Source organism: Lissotriton vulgaris, chromosome 7 (genome assembly GCF_964263255.1).
Source record: "Lissotriton vulgaris chromosome 7, aLisVul1.2, whole genome shotgun sequence".
NCBI classification, from domain to species: Eukaryota; Metazoa; Chordata; class Amphibia; order Caudata; family Salamandridae; genus Lissotriton; species Lissotriton vulgaris.
In genome coordinates this window covers 659,751,398-659,776,029 of record NC_141695.1, presented here as the reverse complement: position 1 = coordinate 659,776,029, position 24,632 = coordinate 659,751,398, and the positions used below count along the sequence as shown (strand labels likewise).

The following is a 24,632-nucleotide window of genomic DNA, read 5'->3' as shown; positions in this document are numbered from 1 at the left end:
AACCACCACCCCCCCCTCCCCCCCCCCTGTGGAAAAAGGTAGGGCTATGACCTTTTTCAAGATTTGCCCTTGTACCATTCAAATTACCAAGCAATGAGGCAGGCGCCGGAGACCAGAAGGCAGGAAACAGAAGTTTTATTCCGACGGAGCAGAACACATCAGATCGGACAACAAGGTATCGTCTCGAGGTGCTCTAACAGCCTCTCTGAGGCCTGGCCTCTTATACACCGGTTTATGGCATGTGACCTTTCTTTATTACAATCATAACATTGTGAAGCAAGGAAAAAGACATCCCCATAATCCTCGTGTCAATCCCACCCCCATATACCTTCACAATAGAGGTCCTCAACCTGCTGATAAGAGGAGGGGGTCATCACGCAGCTGAGTGTTTCGCCAAGTCTTAGGATGTGTGCGCCTGATCATATCCCAGGGGGTGGGGAGGCCCTGATCAACAGTGTGTCCTTTGAAGAGGGGCGATTCCATACAATGAGGGGCAGTAAATGGTATCTCCCGGCTTAGGCAATGGCCTCGGACCTGTGTGGACAGTCGGACATGGGGTAAGAGGTCATCAAAGGAGTGGTATTCATGCCGCGTGGACAATCCAGCGTGGAGGGAAGGTTTATCAACAGAGGGGCATTCATGGGGGAGAGGAGGTGCTGGTCAGGCGCTGGCGTGACTCCCAAGGACAGGGTCATGCAGAAGGGTTATGCTCATGAGGGGGAGGGAGGGGGAGCCAGGGTGCGCGGAGGATGCTTGCTGGGTCAGAGGGGCGCGCTGGCGATCGATCGTGGACAGGGAGACCATGATGCCTAAAATGGCTGCCGTGCACGTCGTACGTGGGTGACAAGCTGGCGCAGATGATGTTTAGCTCGCAAACTAAAATTCCACAGTCCTCCCTTTTAACATGTCTCGCCAACTTGTCAGTTCGTATTTATCCCCATAAGGCCACGTATCTCTACTTCGTAGAGGGGACTCATGTGCTCAGTTCGGAAGTCCAAAGTCTTTGGGCACATACAGTTAGAAACAAGGCCGCACAAGGATGGCAGACATTGGATACCTAAGCAACACCCACATAATATTACAACAGGTATCAGTATGAAGGAAAACAACCTCCAACCCCAGTTCCTCAAAGTGTCCCAAAACCAGCTTCCAAGCGACCATCCTTCCTGTTCTTGGTGAACCTCCGAGGAAAGTCTGTGGAGGTTTTCAATTGCCTTGTAGACGGAAGGCGAGTTGTCAGGCACGTAGGTGCAGCAGCTAGATCCGATGATGCGGCATGCTCCCCCTCGGTCGGCTAGGACCACGTCTAGGACAAGGCGGTTCTGAAGGGTCACAAGGCGGACCGCCTGAAGCTCCGCCGTGTTGTTAGCGAGGATGCCAGCCGTGATGTTGATTGTCGTTTCTACTGCCTGGGTCAGGTGTCGGATAGCGCGGCTGTTTGCCATTGGGCCCCACAGAGGAACAAGTCCCTTTGCCGCATCCAAGAACTGAGCTCCAGTGGAGTCGGCTTGTTCCATGTCATCTGCACGCCTCTGCCGGTGATGGTTAGCAGGGGCTACATACGTGGGGGGGAGGATGAAGGCAATGTAGCAGATACCCTTCCAACCTTTCGGGAGCCAGGTGTAAGCTTTGGTGCCGCACACAAAGTACATGTTTGGAGAAGCAACAAAAGAAGGGGGGTCAACTGAGTTCAATGTTCTGGTGATTCGGCAGGAACTGCGACCCACCAGCTGCGTTCCCTGGCCTTCGAGACACACAAGACCTGTGACATTAATAACAGACAGAGCCACAGTCAGAGTGGCGGTGGTTTGTTTCTGCAGATGAGAGAACGTGGATCTAGCCGGATTGTGGAGCACCTGCACTTCAACACGTTCTTTGGCTGGAATGTCTTTAAGGAAGGTGGCGCCGGTGAGCGCAGGACACAAGGCAGCAGAGGTCTTTTCCGTTTTGTTCAGCCAGAAATCAGAGTAGAAGTGTGACACTGTCTGGCCGGAGGTGGCGTTGTCCTTGTGGCTCTCTTGCATGAGGATCAACCAGGCGAGGCAGGAGCCGTGAACTGAGAAAGGAGAAGGGATGAAGGGGATGGAGTGTCCAGTGGCATGCGGGAGCAACCCGCAGATCCAGCAGTTCGTGGCATTTGCAGCAAGTTTGTGTTGGTGCAGCAGTTGCACGAAGGAATTGTTCCAGAATTCCCTGCGCCTTTCTCGCAGCTGAGGCGACAGAGGGATTAGGTGATGCTCTTTCAGGAGTGTTGGTTGTGCAGTAGGTAGCAATGTCTCATGAGCCGGTGTGCTTCCCTCCAGAATCCAGAAGGAGGTCATGAGGAGGAGGCAGAAGAGGAAGGCAATAAAAAGGGCGATTGTCTTTGATTTGTGCAAATTGTCAGTCTTTGGGTTTCTATAATGGGTATTTCCTGTTGCTTCCATCATCTTCTTATCTGGCGCTTCCATCATCTTCTTATCTGGCGCTTCCATCACCTTCAAGGGACTCGGTAGTGGGCAGAACCACAGACTTCGTTTAGCTTCTCTCCCGGCAACCCTTGGTTGTGCTTAGGTCACCGTTCTGAGATTCAACTTAGTCCGTGGCCTACTTAGCCGAAGCTCCCTCCTTTCGACGCAGGAAATACCCTTCTTTGGATGGCACAGTGGGATCAGAGAATTTTGCAAGTTCAAGTGCCCCAGTATCGGGATAACAGTTCAATGTCGGTCGGTCCTTGTTCAGGAGCTCTTCTTGGGTGTTGACGTTTTCTGTCGTGGCCAAATTCGCAGAGACCTTCCGGCAATGATGTGCGTGCAGCCAGTGCTTCTTCCCCTTCACTCGAAGCGTCGTTCGTGTGGTGATCAGCACTTGCCAGGGGCCCGTCCACCGGGGTTCCAGACTCTTGGTCCGCTGGAAATTTCGTATTAGCACGAAATCTCCCGGTTGGATGTCGTGGCCGGGGCCCCTGGAAGCATCGGGGATGGCCTGCTGCACCTGTTGATGAATGACAGACAACGTTTTAGTTAATTTGCACAAATAATCAGACAGTAGGACGTCCGGGACGTCATGAATGGAGGTCGGCTTGGGTGCGGTCCAGAGGTTCATCGGTCGCCCAAATACAACCTCGTAGGGGGTCAAATGATGCTTGGTGGGAGTGGAGCGCATCGATAGCAGGGCCAGAGGGAGAGCGTCTGGCCATCTAAGTCCGGTGGTTGCCACTATTTTTGACAATTTCAGCTTCAGCGTGGCATTATGGCGTTCCACCAGGCCGGCGGATTGGGGGTGGAAGACTGCATGGAATCTCTGTTTCACCCCCAACCCCTTTAGGATTAGTTGGATAACCTCAGCTATGAAGTGGGGGCCATTGTCGCTCCATAAAATTCGACAAAGGCCATAGCGAGGGAAGAATTCTTTCAGTAGTACTTTGGCAGTGGTCATGGCAGTGTTGTCACGGGTTGGATAGGCCTCTACCCATTTGCTGAAGGCACATACGATGACTAGTACATACTTCAAGCTTTGGCATCTCTCTAGTTGGATGTAGTCCATCTGAAGGACCTCAAAGGGGTGATTGGGGGTCCCAAACCCTCCCCGGGGTACCACAGTTCCTTTCCCGGGGTTGTGTTGCAGACAGATGAGGCACTGCTGGACTAGGCGTCTGGCTGAGTCTGGGATTTTGTCGTTGTGCCAGACTGTGGAAATGAGTTCGATCATGGGTGCAGATCCTATGTGTGCGGGGGAATGAGCCATAGTCAGTATGGGGATCAGGTATGAGTCAGGCAGTAACCATTTGTCTGCGTCTTTTGTTCGCCAGCAGCCCTCATCATCCTTCAAACCCACCCCTGCCCACTTAGTCAGTTCGTGGGGGGTGCTGGCCGACTGGATGTCTCTGATCATTTCTCTTGCGTCAGTCCATTTCTCTGCTTGTGACCTGGTCACGTACATGCGTGTCACCACCCTATTCTCAGCTGTTGTTCGTGCAGTGATGTCGGCTAGTGCATTCCCTTGTCCGACTAAGTCTGTCACCCTCTTGTGTGCCTGGCATTTGATCACTGCTAGTCGTTTGGGGAGGAGAACAGCTTCAATCAGGGCAGAAACCAAATCTCCGTAAAGGATGGGGGTGCCGTGGGACGTCAGGAATCCCCTTTCCCTCCACAGGAGTCCAAAATGGTGGACCACCCCGAAGGCATACTGGCTGTCTGTATACACGTTCGCGGTGGTCCCTGTGGCTATGATGCATGCTCGCGTGAGGGCTATCAGCTCTGCCGCCTGGGCAGACCGTTGTGTGATGCAGGCTGTTTCAACTACTGTTCGGGCTGTAGTTACTGCGTAGGCAGCTGAAGTGGTGCCATCTGGGAGTTTGATGCATGAGCCGTCTACCCATAGCTCTCCATCGGGGTCAGTGAAAGCAGTGTCTCGGAGGTCAATTCTACTCCTAGTTTGTTCGTCCGTAAGGGTCACACAGTCGTGTATGGGAGGAACGTCGGGGTCATTTTCAGGCAGGGGCAGTAATGTGGCAGGATTCAAAGTCGTGCATCTCTTTAGTGTGATGTGGGGCGCAAGCAGCGTCAGTTCATACCCTGTCAGTCGTGCGCTAGTCAAATGTTGAGTCTTGGTTCGGTTCAGAAGGGTGTCGACTGCATGGGGTACTAACACGGTGAGGGAGTTTGAAAGTACGATTCCCTCACTCTGACGGATAGAGACAGCAGCGGCAGCTACTGCTCGAAGGCAGGCAGGTAAAGCTCTGGCTACAGGATCAAGAGTGGCGGAGAAGTAGGCACAAGGGCGCTGCTTAGGACCAATTGACTGAGTTAGGACAGACAATGCACACCCCTCCCTTTCGTGAGTGAAGAGGGAGAAAGGTTTGGAGTAATCCGGGGTTCCTAGGACGGGTGCTGAGCAGAGCGCATCCCGTAATTCCTCAAAGGAGGCTTGACACTCAGTGGTCCAAGGAAGCGGGAAGGGGACATCTTTGGTCAACAGGGCAAGTAGTGGTTTCACAATGAGGCTGTAATTAGGTAACCACTGTCTGCAAAAAGAAGTTAGGCCAACCAAAGAGCGGACTTGCTTTTGTGTTTTTGGGATGGGGGTGTCTAGGATGGTTTGGATTCAGTCGGGTGTAAGTTTCCTTCCTTCTTTGGACAGGAGATGGCCTAGGTATGTCACTTGTGGCTGGCAGAACTGTAATTTCTTTTTGGAAACTTTATGGCCATTCTCTGCAAGAAAGTGTAGGAGTTGGACAGAGGCTGTGGTTGCGAGGGGGGTGGTGTCTGCAGCCAAAAGGATATCATTAACATATTGGATCAACACCACTCCATCTGGTAGCTGGAAGGCATCCAGCTGTCTTTTGAGGGCCTGGCTGTAAATGCTCGGGCTTTCAGTGTACCCCTGGGGAGCTCTACAGAACCGGTACGAGCGGGTTTTTAAGGTGAAGCCGAAGAGGTAACGGCTGTCTGGATGGATGGGGATAGAGAAAAACGCATTCTTAAGGTCGACAACAGTGAAGGTGGTGGCAGTGGGTGGGATGAGGGTCAGAATGGTGGTGATGTCCGAGACCACGGGGTATTGGGGTACAACCACTTTGTTAATCTCTCGCAGGTTGATGATGAAGCGGTACGCTTTCTCATCTCCTTCACCTTGTTTCTTAACGATAGGTAGGATCGGGCTGTTGCAGACGTTGCTAACCACTTCTTCAACCACTCCTGCATTTACCAGAGACTGGATGATCGCTACCAGTGCCTTCTCGCCCTCGGGGGATATCCGATATTGTGGGAGTTTCGGGAGCATAGCGTCCTGTTTTACAGTTATATGAATAGGGTCAATCATCATTCGTCCCACATCAGAGTCATTTTTGGCCCATAGGTACGGGGGCAGGGTGTCAAGTAAAGACAGGTCAGCGTCAGTTATGGAGCACATGTGTCGTGCAGGGCAAGATTTGGGTGTGTCCGGATTGTCGTACAGGATGACTCGGATTCCATCCGGGGAACATCTAATGGTGGCTCGAAAATGTTTCAGTAAGTCGATACCCATAATGGCGTCAGGGGAGTTGGAGGAGAGCAGAAATGTCGTGTCAGTGGTGTTGCTTTCTAGGTCGAAGGTGATAGGTACGGACAGGGGGTTAGTGGAGGGCGTCCCATCGAAACCTATCGATGTAATGTGTGAGCCAGACAAGGGTGCCCTTGGAATCAGTCGTTTCGATAACACACTACGTGTCGCCCCAGTGTCTACCAAAAATGGAGACTCTGTACCCAGGACCTTAGCGGTGACGTAAGGACCTTGCTGGTCAACACCGAGCTCGACTGGATCCCTCCCTTGCCCCTGGCAGTCCTATGCAAAGTCGGGGGTATTTTCACCTTCGGACAGCTGATATTGGTTCTGCCGAGGACGGTCAAATGTGTTCAATCTCCCTGATCTGTCATTGTTGGTGTCGTTAGTGTGCCCTCGTCCTTGTACTCTATTTCTCGGCCCTCCTGCCACATCCCTGGAGTCCCTATTTCTATTCATCTCTAGCAGAACCGGACACTGGGATTTCCAATGGCCGAACCCTTTGCAGAAGGCGCATTGGTCATTGCTAATGTCTCTACGTCCAGTGTGGGGTGTTGGGGTGTGATCTTTAGGAGGTATATTTCTGGGGGTGGTCGATTGGTAGTTCCCCCTGTTGGGTTCCCGTCTGACCGCTATACCTTGTATCTGGGCTATCATCACTCTTTCTTTCAAATCTTTCTTCTTTTTCTCGGATGCCCTATCATTCTCATTCTTCTGGTGCTCGTAATACTGAGCCATTTGAAGGATAGCTGCGGGTTTGGAGGCCCCCCAACTACTCTCACTCGTCTGCAGCTTTTGGGAGACCTCTTGTGATAGGCCCTTTACATAATTTTGTACGAACAGGTGTTGTCCGGTTGCGGTGGTCATGTCTTGGCCACTGTAGTCGGAGAACACTGTCTCGAATCGGGAGAAGTATTCTGACACGTCTTCCTGGGGTTTCTGTCGACAGGCCGTGACTATCGACCAGTCTACCTTTCTTTCTGGGATCAGCGTCTTTAACTTCTGAACTAGTTTGTCTGGAAGTTCTAGTATGTCCTTTACTGGTTTCCTTCCTGACTCTCGCTGTCTATCTAGTTTACCGAGTTGGTCCCAGGTTTGCCCAAACAGATCCGTGTGGTCAGCCTTCCGGATTTGCTTCCACACGTCAGCTGGCAGGCATAACCCGAAGAACAAGTCAATGTCCGCTAAAGTCATTATCGTTGAACCCAAGGCTGTGCCTAATTCGGTATAAAATGCTGTCGGGTTCTTTCTTAAATCGGGCAGAGTTTGTTTAAAGGTTAGGATATCTTGTCGGTCCCATGGTTGGTAAACCCAATTGTACACAACTCTCCCTTTTGCATCTGCATCGTTAATATCATCGCTTGTTCCCTGGCCACGTGGTGGGATCCAATAAGGGGCCGCCTCTCTGATGGGCATCATAGTATTGGCTACTTCTACTGAGGTCGTTTCAGGGACTGTAACCTTGGTTTCTGGTTTTTGCTCCATGAGGTGGCGGAAGACCTCAAGCATCTGCATGAAGAGCTCCGTCGCCTCACATTCAGTCCCATCTCCAACATCAATCTTCCTATACAGCTTTGTTAGTTTAGCGGGGCCCTTACTCTGATACCTATCTTCATATGCGTTCAGGGTGTGGTAGCTGAATCGCAAAATGAAATGCCGTCTGTGGCTGTCGGCATGTGAATTATATATGCTCATTGTGTATTCTTCGCTTTCCCTTCGTTCTACTAAAGTTTTTGCTATTTTGTCGATCCCATCCCGCTCATCTTTGCTCAACCTATTTGGTCTGGCTGGTGGTTGTTTGCTAGCCTCAGGGTCGTCTGACGATGTTGTTAATGTGGCTGGTGCAGAGGCCGTGACAGCTGGTGCACTAGCACTAAGGTCACTTTCGCTCGCACCCGGGCCTTGCAAACTTGGTTGGCAGGGGGCATATGGAGGGGGCATGTAGATGATTGGGGGACCTAGCAGTAACTCATCGTTCGCCCGTTGTTTGGAGGGCACTTCAGGGTAGAGCGCAGAGGGGGTCCTAACAGGACATTGACCTGTCGACCCTGGTTCGTGCTTTTGTGTAGCTTTCTTTCTTTCTTTTATTTCTTCTTCTAGTTGCTTAGCGGCTAGGTGGGCTGCCTTTCGTAATTCTTTCCCTATTTTTGCCTCTTCTCTTTTCTTTCGTTGTTCCGTTTCCTTGCGCCACATGCCGATACTGTCGAGCATAGTGGGCGTGGTCTTATTTTTCTGAAGCGCTATTTCTAATGCTTTTATTTTATGATCGTCAAAGGAACCTATCAGTGGCCACTGACTTTCAGGGTTCTTCTTTGTATATTTATGCCATAACTTAGTATAAGCTATAGCGACTAGTCCATGCTTAGTGAACATGTCCTTATTAGGGGTGCCCTACAGTGGAGCTGGATGGTTCATCTCTAATAAGCGGTCCGGGCTGTACAGGCTACCAACCAGTGGGGAGAAGATAGGCATGAGGGGTTACAACGGGGACAAAGGTCTGCACTACCTATCTTATCACGGCGGACAAAGACTAGACAGAATTTTCTATTCTACGTTGTTTGTAGGCCGTGAATACCTCAAAAAGAACCAATACCGAACACTTAATGTACGGTCAATCAAACAATCTGTGGGGAGAATAAGTGGGTACGGAAAGTTTGCGTTACCCGCCCTTTCTCTACCTGCAAAGAGAGACCTTGTTCTTCCCTGTTTGCAGACAAAGAATCTCCAGACAATAATCCCCGAACGACAGTTCGGGAAAACAGTGGGGGAGGAAGATAGGCACGACGGATTCCAATGGGGACAAAAGTCTGCGTTACCTATCCTTCACTGCTTGCAAAGAGAGAGCCTGTTGTTTTCTCCGTTTGCAGACGGTGAATCTCCAGAGGGTTCAACAAAGCGTAATACTAGTATTATCCAAACAAAACAATTATTCCTCAGTTCGTCGTGTTTACACGACCTTACCCGGACCGCATGGACGGTTTCCTGTCTTCTGAATCCAGCGCCTGATCGTCCTCTCTTCTTCGTGATGTCCGTGGCACTCCTGATGGTTCCCAGTCAGGACCGTAGATCACTCGAGAGAGGTCTGTTCGGAACTAGTGAAGGTGGGATGATCGGCTGTCAGACGAGGGTCTATCGGACACGAGCTCTTCCCGATCGTTGCAGTCGTTCACTCTGTCGTCGGGACCTCTCCCACTGGATCCACGTGTCGCTGATGGGCCCCACGCTTTGGGACGCCAATTGTGGAAAAAGGTAGGGCTATGACCTTTTTCAAGATTTGCCCGGCGCTAACCGCCCTTGTACCATTCAAATTACCAAGCAATGAGGCAGGCGCCGGAGACCAGAAGGCAGGAAACAGAAGTTTTATTCCGACGGAGCAGAACACATCAGATCGGACAACAAGGTATCGTCTCGAGGTGCTCTAACAGCCTCTCTGAGGCCTGGCCTCTTATACACTGGTTTATGGCATGTGACCTTTCTTTATTACAATCATAACATTGTGAAGCAAGGAAAAAGACATCCCCATAATCCTCGTGTCAATCCCACCCCCATATACCTTCACAATAGAGGTCCTCAACCTGCTGATAAGAGGAGGGGGTCATCACGCAGCTGAGTGTTTCGCCAAGTCTTAGGATGTGTGCGCCTGATCATATCCCAGGGGGTGGGGAGGCCCTGATCAACAGTGTGTCCTTTGAAGAGGGGCGATTCCATACAATGAGGGGCAGTAAATGGTATCTCCCGGCTTAGGCAATGGCCTCGGACCTGTGTGGACAGTCGGACATGGGGTAAGAGGTCATCAAAGGAGTGGTATTCATGCCGCGTGGACAATCCAGCGTGGAGGGAAGGTTTATCAACAGAGGGGCATTCATGGGGGAGAGGAGGTGCTGGTCAGGCGCTGGCGTGACTCCCAAGGACAGGGTCATGCAGAAGGGTTATGCTCATGAGGGGGAGGGAGGGGGAGCCAGGGTGCGCGGAGGAAGCTTGCTGGGTCAGAGGGGCGCGCTGGCGATCGATCGTGGACAGGGAGACCATGATGCCTAAAATGGCTGCCGTGCACGTCGTACGTGGGTGAAAAGCTGGCGCAGATGATGTTTAGCTCGCAAACTAAAATTCCACCCCCAGGAGTTGGGGCACACATCGATTCTTCGCCAACTACAGCAGATACTCCCGGGGGGTGGCGATCTGTGTCCACAAACGGCTCCCATTTCAACCGCATCACACCATCCTTGACAAGGATGGCAGATATGTAATAGTTGCAGGAACCCTGATGGGACATAGGGTCACTCTCGTTGGGATTTATGGCCCAAACATTGACACTCCCGCTTTCTTCAATGACATACTGTTACACTTGTTACACTTGGATCCTGGCCTACTGCTGATGGGTGGGGATTTCAATCTTCTTCTCGACCCACAGAGGGACAGCACAGCAACTACCCCAGACTTACGACCCCATTCACGCCCAGTCCTTCGTGACATCTGTACACGCTTTTCCCTGGTGGACATTGAAACACTACTACACACTGCTACCCCCGCCTATTCCCACTACTCAGGATTTCACGGCACCTGGACCAGGATCAATTACTGGCTGTTGTCCCCAGAGGTGGTTGGGTGGGTGACGGACCTCACTACACTCCCACGCACACTGTCCGATCATTCCCCTGTAGTGCTTCGGTTGGGGATCCCCCGGGAGGGGGGCTATGGAAGGAAATGGCGCTTCCCTGGGAAGGCTTTACAGGATCCGGTTTTCATGGAGGAGCTCCGGGAGGCCATAGTTGAGTACTTTGATTTGAACACAGGCTCGGTAGATACCCAGGCTGTTCTGTGGGAGGGATTTAAGGCAACCATCAGGGGAGTTTGCATCACTAAACACACTGGAATGCTTCGTGAAGTCAGGTCTGCCCTCTCACGCATAGAGCGCGATATAGCAGCGCTTGATTCAGCGCAACTGCTACACCACACTGAGGACAGGGAACGCAGGCGCTTACAATTAATGGTGGACTTTCGGGAAGAGGCTGAGCGGGAGCTCCGCTTCCTGTCCAGATCGTATACGGCCAGACAATATGGGGAAGGGGATAGACCTGGCAAACCTCTAGCCCGCCTACTTAGTCCCCCCCGTTCCTCCTCCTACATCACTGAGCTTAGAGGACCGACGGGGGACATGGTACACACCACACCTGAGATCTGTGCCGCATTCCTGTCCTTCTACACCTCCACCCTGACTGACGATGCCGCTGAGAGAGGGGATCATCTGAATGAGATTGCCATGCTGTTTTTAGAAAGATGGATGATTGATTTCCTGGCAGACCCCATTACAGCAGAGAATGTTGAAGAAGCCATAGACTCTATGAAAAACTCGTCGGCCCCGGGGCTGGATGGGTTTTCAGCTGACTTCTACAAGGCCTACAAAGACCTCCTAGTTCTCCAATTGGTAGAAATGTATGCAGAGGCGCTCGAAACTGGTTGCCTACCCCCAACTCTGAGGGAGGCGGTCATTGTGTTAGTACCTAAGCCAGGCAAAGACGCTACACTCTGTGAATCCTACCGGCCCCTGTCCCTTTTGAATCTTGATTATAAAATCCTAGCGAAAGTCCTTGCCATGCGCCTCTCCCTCTTGATGGAAGCCATTATCTCACCTGCCCAGTCGGGATTTATCCCTCACCGCTCCACTTCCCTCAACCTCCGCACCCTGTTTTCTGTTCTACACAGGGTGGACCCCGACACGCCAGCTGCTGCGATATTGTTGGATGCCGAGAAGGTGTTTGACTCCTTAGAATGGCCTTTTCTGATGTCTGTAATGCGCCGCATGGGCATCCCGGAATGCTTGGTCAACACTGTCGAATTGTTGTATACCCTACCCGTCGCACGCCTCCGCCTTAATGGTACCCTCACTGCCCAGTTCCGGCTGGCGCGCGGTACCAGGCAGGGCTGCCCACTGTCTCCCCTATTGTACATCCTAGCAATGGAACCACTGGTCCGTCACTTCCAGGAGAGGCACTTACATCGTGGCCTCCAATTCCGCACGGGCCCACTCCTGGTCTCGCTATATGCGGACGACACTATCCTGTACGTCAGACACCCGCAAACCAACCTGGAGCCCTTACTCCAAGAAATCACCAGATTTGGCAAATACTCTGGCCTCCGTATTAACTGGCACAAATCGGTCATATTCCCGCTCACGCCCAGCACTGTCGAATGGTCCAGCTCTTTCCCCTTACGTGGTGCCGCGACTCCGTGAAATACTTAGGTGTTCATATACATTTGGAGACAGACTCCATTCTTAGACTGAATTACGGCACTGCGCTGTCGGCCCTGGAGGGGCAAATTGAACAATGGAATAGGCTCCCACTGTCCATGGCGGGACGTGTCGCTATCATCAAAATGATTGTCTTGCCTAGGTTTCTGTACCTGTTCAACAATATACCCATACCCCCAGTGCTTAATTTGTAAAATATGAAGTGCAGGTGCTCAAATTATTTTTAGGAGGCCACACCCACTTCCCTAGGCTCCACCCACTTCCACCAGTGGCCCCACCCACTTACTCTAGTTGCGCCACCCACCTCCTCAACTGGCACTGCTGCCTACTTGGGAGGTCATTTTCTTCTGTGGATTATGGCCTGGGAGGCCCAGGCTACTCACTGCACCTTTACTTTCCATCTCCTATTCACCCTTTTTTGTTTGCAGATTATTATAACGATTTACATGAGCACAAGTTACGTTACCCTAGGACACATTCAATTGCTTGATAGGCATGGGCGGGTGACGTGATCTGCCCAGAATCACGGGATGTTGAGCCGACCCAGAGACTTGAAGCTGGACCTGGATCCCACATTCCAAAGTGGGCAGATGTGACCATTATGCCACATCCTCTTCCCTTGACATGGAATCAGCAATGCTCCTTTCGGTCCCCCAGCACTACCACAGTGTACATTACAAGGCATTCTCCGTTTTGGTCTCAGGCTCTTCCCAGCTTCTGACTGGATGTCCCAGAGCCCTTCTCAGGTGCACTCGTCTCTCTCCATCATATAAGAAGGGACTGAAGCCTCGGGCAGGACAATTCTGCAAATACCACCCTGGACAGTGTTGTTAGGCCATAACAAAGGCACACACCCTATATGACAAATACCATAATATGTATCAGAACTGCACAACAAAAACATTAGCGGATGAAAAATGCCTCTTGGACACTATTAGACATAGATGGGACACTGGCCCTTTCTAGCATCCAGTTAGAGATGCACTTGTGCAAATACCATGTCACAAACAAAACGTTCCTTAAAGCTTGCTAGGTTTCATTTGGTAAGTTTTTTGTGTGTTTCCTATCATAACATTAATTGATGTTTTTGAGTGCAAATTTTAGGCCAGCCACGCATTGCAATCCGAAGGCCAATCGATGCGAAAATGCAGAGCTAACTTTTTAGGGTCATTAAAGATATGTTTGCTGCATGAGCTTCTGCAAATGTTAAGCTTTTAAACATTTCTGCTGACAGGATTAACATCGAGAAAGATTCTGCACCGCCTGACCTTGTCTGAAAAGTTTAAGTGGTTTCTCAAGGCAGACTCATATTTAGATGGCACATGCAATATTTTAAGAATATCTGTTTTAAAGTCAGCTAGTAGTGTCAAAGGTCGGAAATGGAGCAGAGGGCACCGTTACCTGTTCAGGTCTAATGTTTAAACTGTGTTAAACAATTAAGTAAATAAAACATATACACAAGCAAGCCTTGTAGGGTGGTGAGGACACAGAGAGGAAAATTCAACTAGGAAGCCAGACATGCTCTACAATAAGTATCGCCCAGGAGTTACCAGCCCATTCCAACACCACACAGATCTTGCATACATTGACATTTTCCTAAGCTACCCAAGAAGGCCTTCAGCCAATAGGTCGGCAGAACGCTTCATGCTCAGACTCAAAAAGGTGATACTAAGGGGTCATGTGCAGCAGCCCTCAGTTCCACAGGTACTATGGCAAGCTCAATAGGCATACATGAATATATCTGATGCCCATACAGCAAAGTGCTCAATCATAGTAATGTTGGGACGGCTAGTCCGCCCATGTCAACCCCAGTGGTATGTTGCCAGAGAGAATACAGAACTCAAGAGAAGAAGACCGCCACAGAAGGAAAGGGTGCTGGTGCAAGGAAGAGGATGGGTTCCAAGAAAGATGTCAAAGTTTCACACAGTTTAAGGCAAACAGTTGGACGCTATTAAAATGTAGAAGCTCCCCCGGACACTGGACACCAGCTCTGGTCTCCTGGAAACACAGGTTATGGACATGGGAGAGATGGTCATCTCAAATAGCTTAGTGTATGGTCAGCATGCTGGGGAATGGGCGCCAGCAGAAGCAGAGAAAGAGTGTGTCTTTAAAAAATATCATTAAATTAGCATACCTGGAATTGTGCCGTCATTTACCTACCTAACAGCTTTTGCGTTTTGAAAAAATAGTCTATGTAGTTATTTTTTTCCCTAGACATCTTCGGTTCAGAAGCCATGAATTTACACTTTTCAGAACAACAAGATTAGAATATTGTTTTTCAAAATCACCCAGAGAGCAGATCTAATGTACAACGAAGTAGAACATTGTTCTGTAAGGTAGCAGTATGACAAAATATGATGAAATCTATGAGAAATCAGTTTGACGAACCAATCATAGTACAGACATGCTCTGCTTCCTGTCACCTCGCTGTTCCCCCCCCCCCCCCCCCCCCCCTGCCATGACACCTCAGCACTCACCATTGGTAGCGGCTCTCAATGGCCTCCAGCGTCAAGCTGATTCTCGTACCACAAGCCGCAGGGAAAGGAAGCAGCACCTGGCTTGGGGATGTTCAGCCCTCCAGTGCCAGGAAGAGCAGCGGGAGCAATCAGTAACAGAGGGTGCCGCCAATGAGCGATGTGGACATAGCTGCCAAGGTTTCAGATTGGTTATCTGAGACATTTTCATAATTTCTGTGCAATTATGAGTGATATTCAACGACTATGAGTGACACTCTCTCGCAAGCAAAATCGGACAATAAAGAAGAGGGAAGCATATAAATATTAGAAATTACACCCAGCTGCCAACTTTTCCGATTGTTTATATGTGGCATTTCCAAAGATTAATTGCATTTGAGCGGCATTGTAGTTCAAAATGTGTGACACCTTCAGTAACAGTTTCTCATAAATGTGACCAAGGAAATAAGTCCATGTAAAGAGAGATATCAATAACTATCCACTTCTGAGCAGTGAGAAGGTATACAAACGACCTAGAAAGTGCTGCAAATTCCCTGTACTAAAAGGTCAATAACTGATTTTGCATTTTTAATGAGATTTGTACTGTAGTTAATACAGAATTACTCACTATATTGCTGAGGTTTTAAACTGGTTCAAATGGCTGGTTCTTTGGTAATACCTCAGCCACGAATGTGGCTCTTTGGGGGACGGACTGTCCCTCAAGCTAATGGTGCCTGCTGCACCAGCTGTCGTCATTGAACTCGAGTCAAGCCTCCAGAACAGTAAATCCTGGCATGTAGCTTTGATGGTTAGGGTCACTCATGACTGCTACGGCAACAGATCCCAGGAGCATTATCCAGTGTCTGCGGGCCGAGACAGACAGTAATTAAGTGGGGACACTCGCAGGCCCACACATGCCCCCTCAAAAATACTCATCCACAGCAGTACGATTTCTTATGAATAGCAGAAGAAACAAGACACTGTTAAACCCGACCCCTAATAGGAGAAGCTCCACAGTTGCAAGTGCTTAAAAATGCAGAGGGAGGGGGTATTATTAAACAAATAGGCCTTTTCATAAAACAATTATAATTTCTACTAACTACGGGGGTATAATTAGGCTATAACACATGCTGGGGTCCGCGTGTGGAGACGTGGAGGGGGCGTACTCACCCAGCTCGTCCTGCTCTTTGATGCTCTCTGAGGCTGTTATCTCCACTTTTTTTAACGCTCGAGTCTTCATTGTGCGAATCGATGATAGGCAAAGGGCCCACAGGTCGGAGTACAGCGTGGTGGGGCCATGCAGCTCTCAGTGACGAGACACTCGAAGCCCAGGGGCCCCTCAGCCACCCAGAGAAGCATGAGCGCTCTTCCTCACCCCTTTGCTTATTACAGTGGTTGCTCCATGGGCTTGTAAAGGCAGACCCGTGGCACTGTGGCAGGAGCAGGCCAGAGCCACTGTCTTTTTAATATTTTAAAATGTTCCTTGTTCCCTCCATAAAGGAAAATACACGTAGTTTGCCGTTATTCAGGTGAAGTCAGAACAAGGGCAGGAAACGGAAGCGGAGAGGCGGGCGGAATTTAGAGAGTGGGGGGAGGTGCAGTTTGGAAAAGGTTGAACTTCCGTGGAGGCTGCGCTGCTTCTTTTAGGCAGGAGGGAAAAGGCGTGATTACAGGCCGAGAGAACGATGTATGTTGCCTTAGGCAGGAGCATTGGCAGGCGCTGCTCCCTGCCCTGTGTGCTCTCAGCAGTACCTCCCCATAGAGGCGGAATGTGCTCATTATAAGGCATACGTCCGTGCAGCATGCAATTTGAAATATTTGACGGCTTTTACTGGGAAGACTCGTGCGAACGTAAATGAGTCAATATTGAGGGTAGACCCGGCCCTGAGAAATAAGTGCCGGGGCTAAGCACCGGAAAGCACCGGCACAAATTAAGCACTGCATACCCCTCACTAAGATTTTCTTCACGCAGCTTCGCTCCTTGCTCCTGACGCTGGTGTGGGGCAACAAAACCCCACGAGTGGCATGGCGAGTGCTAACTCTCCCATACGTCCGGGGTGGACTGGGCGTCCCTGACTTTTACCTTTACTTTCTGGTGGCGCAGTGCTCATATGCATACACATGGTTTCACCCTGACGCCAGGATCCCGTATCTAAAGCCTGAGGCCGACTTGGTAATGCCGGGTTCATTGTCTACCACACTCCCGTCGGGCTTCCCGAGGGATCCTAAAGACATCCAAACGGTTTCATCTACGTGCTGGGCATGGGGGAGACTGCGCCGACTGGTCGACCTCCCACAGCTATATTCCCAGGCCCTTCCACTGCCAAACGCCACTTGGCTCCCGATACCGGGGAATCGGTGGTGCGCCACACGTTGTCCAAGTTCCATATAGATACGATAGGAGATCTGTTCCCACAAGGACACGCCTTCACGCTGACGGAGGATCACAGGTTTACTGAAAGGACGTTCATGGACTCTTTCGTCCTTACCAGACTTCGATCCCTACTGCGCGCTTCCTTCTCAACGTTTCCCCTCTCCCCGGAGGAGATGACACCCCTCACTTTTCTCATTCAGCACCCTTCTGGCGCACACCTGGTTTCCAAACTTTATCGAATGCGCTGCGATCTCCTCCCCTCCTGAGATCAGGTTGTCCGTGCTGCTTGGGAGGCCGATTTGGGATACTCTATTTCCGATGACCAGTGGCTGTGGTGCTGCAAAGCTACCAAAAACGTATCCATTAATAGCAAACACAAACTCTTACACTTCAAATTCCTGCGTAGGTTATACTTCACACCAGCACGACTCCACAGAATAGACTCCTCACGCTCTCATAACTGTCCCAAATGCGGTGGCCAATTCGCTGGTTTTGCTCACCTTTCTTGGACATGTCCTAAGTTGCATGACTACTGGTCCCGAGTGCATACTACCCTTGGTACCATGCTGAACTTAACCCTGACCCCAATACCTGAGATCGCCCTGCTGGGTTATGTGGCAGAGTTTCCGAGGGCAGTGCGTAGACTGGCGGCGCTAGGCTTTCTTCTGGCCAAACGAGAAGTTGCGCTTAGATGGTGCGACCACCGTCCCCCTCTCCACAATTCCTGGCTCAAGAGCATGGCACATTGCAACCTCAACAGCACCGAATACTCTGAAATGGTTCCCTTGACATCCAGACCGATTGACATTTGGGGCCCATACCGTGCGTACATTGCGAGCACCATCGAGAGCACTCAAACTACACCAGCTACCGAGAGGGCCCCGGAGGGTATCGGTTGAGGGGTATCGATGGCTGTGGTTGTTACCTGCTTGTAACCTGCACAGTTGGTGGCTGCCTCCCTGTCCCCCTTTCTTTCCCTTTTTATTTTTGATTGCTTGCCTTGCTGAATGGGTTACTGCATTGTGTGCACACACGCTTAATGGCGCTGGGTGAAGTCTGCCGCCCTGGATGCTCACGGTAGATGTTGTTCCTGAACGTGGGTAGCTCTTAATATGTTGGCTACACAATTGGAGCATGACTGGTTAATGCTGCAATCGAATACTGTAATGACACCTTTTGAACCATCATTTCATGTTTCATTGACCTGCTTTTCTTTCTTGGTTTTTTTATTTCTGGAAAAATGTGACTATTTTACCGATATGTTCCTCCATTACGCTCCTGAAAAAGAAAATGTTCATCTGTAACGATACTCCACATCTGTATTGCACACGGTACACACTGCGGGGCATATACTACTACCAAACGCCACCGGGCCTCCTGGCTGTCGGTAACAAGGCTGTGTCATTCCATCGCACATCTCTTCGGTGCCCGCTCTATTATGCCGCCGGCCTTCGGGTTGTAGGCGCAAACGGCAGTGTACTGTGTGCAACGTGCAATAAACAGTTGAACACCAAAAAAAATTAAAAAAAATAAAAAAACATGACATAAAGATTTAAAAGTAATTCTCATAGCCACTAGAGGCCTATGGAGTAAATCCAATGAGACTGAGGCAGAAGCGTATCAAGTTAGACCACAATACACTTTTTTTACATTCGTACACGGTGCCTGAAACTTACTGTGCCACTCCATTATTGAATGTAATTCAAGTGGGTTTAAAATACATATGGAGGTACGATCTCGGGTGGGGTCAGATCCTCAAGGAGCGCGAGAAACCTACTACTGACGCCCCAAAGGTTCAACAAGAGGAAAACTTATAAACGATCCTTCTCAGGGATGGCGCCCAGAATATGCAATACACTGCCCCCTGAAACCAGACTGAATGCTTCTTACTCGTCTTTTAAAAAGGAAGTTAAAGCGATTCTCTTGGCAAAATACACCTGATCATAGACTAATTAAATTATGAGATCAACAGCTCCCACTTTTCTTACCATGTTTAAAGACCGAACTGAACTGACCCTGACTTGAATCATCGGGCTTGTTTCCTGTTATGTACCATACTGCTTTTGCACGACATGTTATGTATACGTGATTTTTTTTCTGTCCGACATTTATTTGTTTGTATATCTAATAGTGCTCAATGTAAAGCGCTCTGATATCCACAAGGATCTTGTTCGCGCTCTATAAAACTTCCTAAATAAATAAATAAGCAATTCAAACACTTTAAACTAGAAGCATTTCTCATGACCCCTTGATACTTGTATAGACATCATTTTCGTCTTCTACATAAGCCTTTAGATGTGCATCTCTACTGCCATTGAGCGAAGTAGTATCTCAGAGCATGTCCCATAGAGGATGTACTTCATTCCACACCATGAATAGGATAGTCACTTGGCACTTTAATAACCGCTTACTTAATGATATTCATTTACTGACACGCTAAAAAGGCAACCTAAGGAATTAATCAAAATCACTGACAGTAGGGAAGAGTATACTACAGTGTTTGTTGGATCTTCTAAAATAAGTTTGTGAGGTTATCCTCATGTCTAAGTCCTCTCATCAGAAAAGAGTAAGGGGCAACGGTAACTTGAGGACCATAAAGCCTAGAACCTAGAGATCTAATAGAAGCACCACCTGACTAGAGAGACATGGAGTCACCTACATCCAGTTAGACAAAACCTGACTATATTGGAGTTGGCAGAGGAAGAGAATGCATTAGTATACACACAGCAAAGACACTATGAAAAAATGAATAAGGCCGAAAGGGTCCTACCTCTGTAGCACTGGCATAAACAAGTGAATAAAACCATAGCACAGTTGACTGTTTGCCCTGAACGGACTCCCACATCTGCCCCCTGACAGGTTGCAGAGGATTTCCACTGCTTCTGCCAGGACCCATACAAATCTAAACCACGCAATATCCCAATGGCCTTGAAATCAGGTGCTTTCCTCAACTCTTGTTTTACCTGTTTAAATAATTTTTTGACATTTAGGACTTTAAAGAAATTCCCTATCTCTTCTACACAAATTATGCAGCACTCTAGTTTTACCTGAAAGGTTGGCTATGAATTTCTAAAAAGTCATCCATGCGCAGGAATGACACTGCCTCTTCTTTTTCCATGGAGAACTAAGTTTGCAAATTGTGTTAATTAAATCAGGTTTTGTTTTGACTCCACCTATTAGTCCAAGTGTGATCTAAATACCAGATCTCACTGTTGCCAAATTGATATTTCTCTTAATTGAGAGCGAGACTTCTCAAGAACTCTAAACACACTGGAAACAACGTGCCACGTCTAGATTTCCTAAAATAGACGCTATAACTCTCTAAAAGACAGAGGCTGCTGATTCCAGCCCCAATGGAATCCTCATAAAATGTGTTTGCCCCCATGAGAGTCACAAAAGATGTCAGTATTTCTCAAAATTGATGTAGTCTAATCTGATGGTAGGTGGATGCGAGATCAAGAGACAAAAAGACGCAATAGGTGACAGAGAATGACAAATCTACTCCAGCTGAAGGAGTCTTTCTTTCTAGAGCACTCGGTACTGTACAATACCCTTGATCCTCCCAAAGGTTAGATCAAGGAGAATGAGCCAAGCATATGAATGAGACCTATGCACGAGACCTGACAGATAAAGATTTTATGTCTAGAAAGGCGATGATCTGCAATAAAAAATGGATCTTGAAGACAAGCAGGTTTGCAACCTCCCCACAGCTACCATTTCATTTTGAATGGAGATGAGGGGTTGTCTCTCCTTCCAAACTCAGTACGACCAAAGGTCTTGTATACTTTGATATTGAAATATCCCATTCTCTTTTTTCCTAATGTCCACATATCTGGACAAGTTATTAATGATCGATTAAACTTAGCAGTATATGATGATTTCACACCTAGTCGTCTGACATGGGATGTGTTGGAATGCATCTTCATTTCCTATGTCCCTCCCCTACCAACCATCCTCTCCTCCAACCCCTGTTCAAATTACAAATTATGTCTGTTGTACAGGCATGGTTACATTGTGTTATACTGACAGTGCTGGAACAATATCGCTTTGTGTTCTCCTTTATGTGGAATCAGGTGGATCAGTCCATAACATACTTATTGAAAGAAATGCACATTGTGACTGTATACATATATCTCCAGTGGCTCACAGTCGCATGTTCAGCATGACTAATTGGTCGTGTAACATCTGGTATGTCCGTTTATGCTCAATAAAATATATATTTTATATAAATAAGTTAGTATATTAGCTGGGTTTTTTGTTTTATATATTACCTGTTACACATTCATGTATAATTTTGTGATTTAAATCTATTGTTTCTCTATTGTAGTCACCTTATAGTTTATGGAATTCAAGTTGTCCATCATCTTCGGAGCATTTCTTTGCCCTCTGTTTCCTACCAGAGAGCATGGCTATTTTCTCTGAACAGTTGTTCCTTCTTTGTGCCAGACTCTGCTCAATCACAGGAAACTTACCCTATTGCGTTCAGCTTGGCAGGCATCCTACTTAATCTAAGTTGATCAAATCACCCATGTCTATCGATCCCTGTTCTTACCGTGCCTCATACATGTTACTATATGTCTAAACTCATGCAGTGCCCACTGTGTTTTTCAAGCACTTTCTTTCTTGATGTCGGCTTCTATTGAAAAGTAATCATTTAAATATGATGCTCTCCGCATTCTTGATTGAAGCATATCACTCTTTATAACATTCATTCATTCATTATAGGTATTCTTATACAGAGAATATAGCCACTCTGGCAGCCAAGAACATGCAAAGGGCTGAAAGTGCAGAAAGAAGGCTAGAGAAAAGGCAAAGTAAGATAAAGTAGTATTTATTGTGAGGAGACAAAAAGAGGTCTGAGGAAAGTGTGGGAGTAAGTCTAATGTTCGAGTGGATGCATGTCTCAGTTTAATGAAGGGTAAGGCTTGATTGGTTATCTGTTTTTCCACTTTGGGGTCCTGTTGACAGCGTTGCAGTGTTCTAGATTTACCAGGTATTTATTTGATTTTCTAAGAGAAGTGATTTGACTCCGGATAAATTAAACACGTGGTGAAGCTATTTTCTCCTGTGAAAGGGGGAAAGACCTGGTTTAATTTCTCATTTTAATGTGAGCCTAACGTGGTATCTTACCTTAAAGGTGGTTCTCATAAGAGGTTATATTCACTGTTAATGTGGGAAAGTGAAAATACATTGAAAATGCTTGATAAAATGTTTACTTTTGCAGAGCAGTCCTCCGTTTTACCACATGTTATTAAAGGGCATGTTCTGTCATGTGTACAACCTGAGGATTGAGTAAAAGAGAAAAGAAAGGAAGAGCGTGAGAAACATGCTACAGGGCGAGGCTGTTTTGACTGATTGCTGATAAGTGGTTTGGAAGGGTGGAGGAGTAGTAACACTTTCATTACCATGTTGCATTTGAGAATAATTAATTGATTGCAAAATAACCAACAATACATTATTTTACAGCTGGCTCCTGGAGAGACTGCATTGGCCTTTTACAAAGCAAAGAATCCAACTGATAAGCCCATAATTGGAATTTCTACCTACAATGTGGTACCATTCGATGCTGGGCAATACTTCAATAAAATACAGGTAAAAATAAGTGTGTGTATATATATATATTTTTTTAAAATATATATTTATTTTTTAATTGTGCTTGATACCTTTCTCATGACAGCATTGACTCGTGAAACAGCAGTAGTTAAATATCACAGTACCCAGTTTTAGAACATTCCTAAAACCTATCCTATGAAATCCTACAACTCTGCAGAAAAGTATCTGTTTCCTTTTTACTTGATTTCCTTCCTAATCTAACCTCAGTTGGGTTTCAACTTGGCGAACATGGTAGAGAAGTTTCCAGAATCTCCTTTATTTTGCCCCGCATTGTGCAAGGACTACAAGCCTCATGCCCCTTTAAAAAGAGCCCACTCCCATTAGCCCCCCAGTCAGGTTCTAATCCTCCTGTTGTCCCAAGTATGCACAGCGATTATCCATCACCCAATGGGAGCGATTTATATTGTACAATCCACCCTTAAGGCTTGAATGCAGATGGCAAAGTTGCCAGCCACCTAATGACCTAAGAGTGATTATAGTAAATGATAGACCACCCATGCAGCCATCATGGGCACAGGGTAGTAGGTTTTTTCCCTTACAGTACCTTTTGGAGGATGCAGACCGAAGCATCAGAACTATCTTCCCCTAGAATGAGGGGTCCTCTCCAAACCTGAGAATTCTAAGTTAGAACATCCATGGGTTTGAACGCCTGAAGACAGTAGTGAACTGGAGGAAAGTTTGAAACCCTTCCATTTGGTATTTCTTCAGGAGTCCTGTTTGAGGGAGGACCAGTCATTAGAAGGCTTTGTGGTGCTGAATAGTAAAGGCAGTAGCCGGGGTAAGGGTAGCGCATCTGCTGGTGCCCTAAAACTAATATCTACCAAGATCATCATGAGATCATAAGTGGCCTCTGATTTTCAGTGGTAGAAATGGGTCTGAGCAACAGCATTATCAGATACTTTCTACTTAAACGTTTATATTCACAAAGAAGACCATCAGTAAATGTATTCTTGGCTGGAATTATTTGAATCTCCCTTCCAGCAAAATTTCCAGGAACAATAATATTAATGGCCTGGGATGTTAATGCTCGTCTCTTCCCTGTACAGCAGGATCTGCATTCCCTGTACAGCAGGATCTGCAGCTGGAGGAAGTGTAGTGTAGTTCCTATATTCCAATAGGCTCTGCGCATTGGAATAATATATCCTATAGATGTGATGCAGGACTTGTGTCACTAGAAACTTTCTTGAGTTCACAAGAAGGGATTTAGTTTCTGACAACCGCATAAACATGACAACTTTGTTTCCCCAAGATAAAACTGATCTTCAGAGTCGTGGAAACAATAGATAGATATTTTAATCAGTCATTCGTGCATGCTTTGTTTCAACAGAGTTGCAGAGAAGTAGAGAGATGGGCTTTTTCAATAAAAGGTATTTATTGAACAGTCTTCGTTCTCAAGCATAAGAGGTGAACTACTACAATCGTAATACTGGTTGCAAAATATAATAGAATAAAATAATACTGTAAGAGCATTGTATGGTTCCTAGACCATAGATAAATACATACATAAATAACCGAGGCTAAAAAGTTATCGACTGGTGCGTCTAAAATACGCCTACCCCGATGTACCTAACCTAAGTTTAGTACGAGGGAAGGAGTAAGTGAGGTGTAGCATAAATGTAGTATTTTTTGCCAAGAATCTACCCAAGATTTCTCTAAGGGTCTAATCAGCTCCGTACCTGGGTGTAGAATGAAGACGGCCAGTCTCTGGACTCGATTTCCCAACAACCCGCAAGGGTAGCTTGGAAACACTGGAGCTGGATTTCTCAGGAAGAGAAAAGACAGCGTCTCTCTCAGTGAGTCTGCTGGAGGGTCGGCTCCCTTCAGCATTTGCTGTAGCAGGATGCGTCGGGCAAGTAGATTGCCGAACTGCTCCACACCTCCGTGTGTTTGCTATGGTAAGTGTGGGCATATTTATACCTTG

The 24,632-nt window shown here is 47.8% G+C and overlaps 1 protein-coding gene across 2 annotated transcripts in view; it reads left to right on the top strand.

Annotated features, from left to right (window-relative positions):
* The window catches only part of COX11 (cytochrome c oxidase copper chaperone COX11), a 118,471-nt gene that overhangs the window by 47,858 nt on the left and 45,981 nt on the right, over positions 1-24,632 (top strand). For both annotated transcript variants that reach the window (XM_086930859.1, XM_086930860.1), the window contains one exon: positions 22,565-22,690. In XM_086930859.1, coding sequence (XP_086786985.1) covers positions 22,565-22,690 — 126 coding nt within the window. The remainder of the gene's footprint in view (positions 1-22,564; positions 22,691-24,632) is intronic.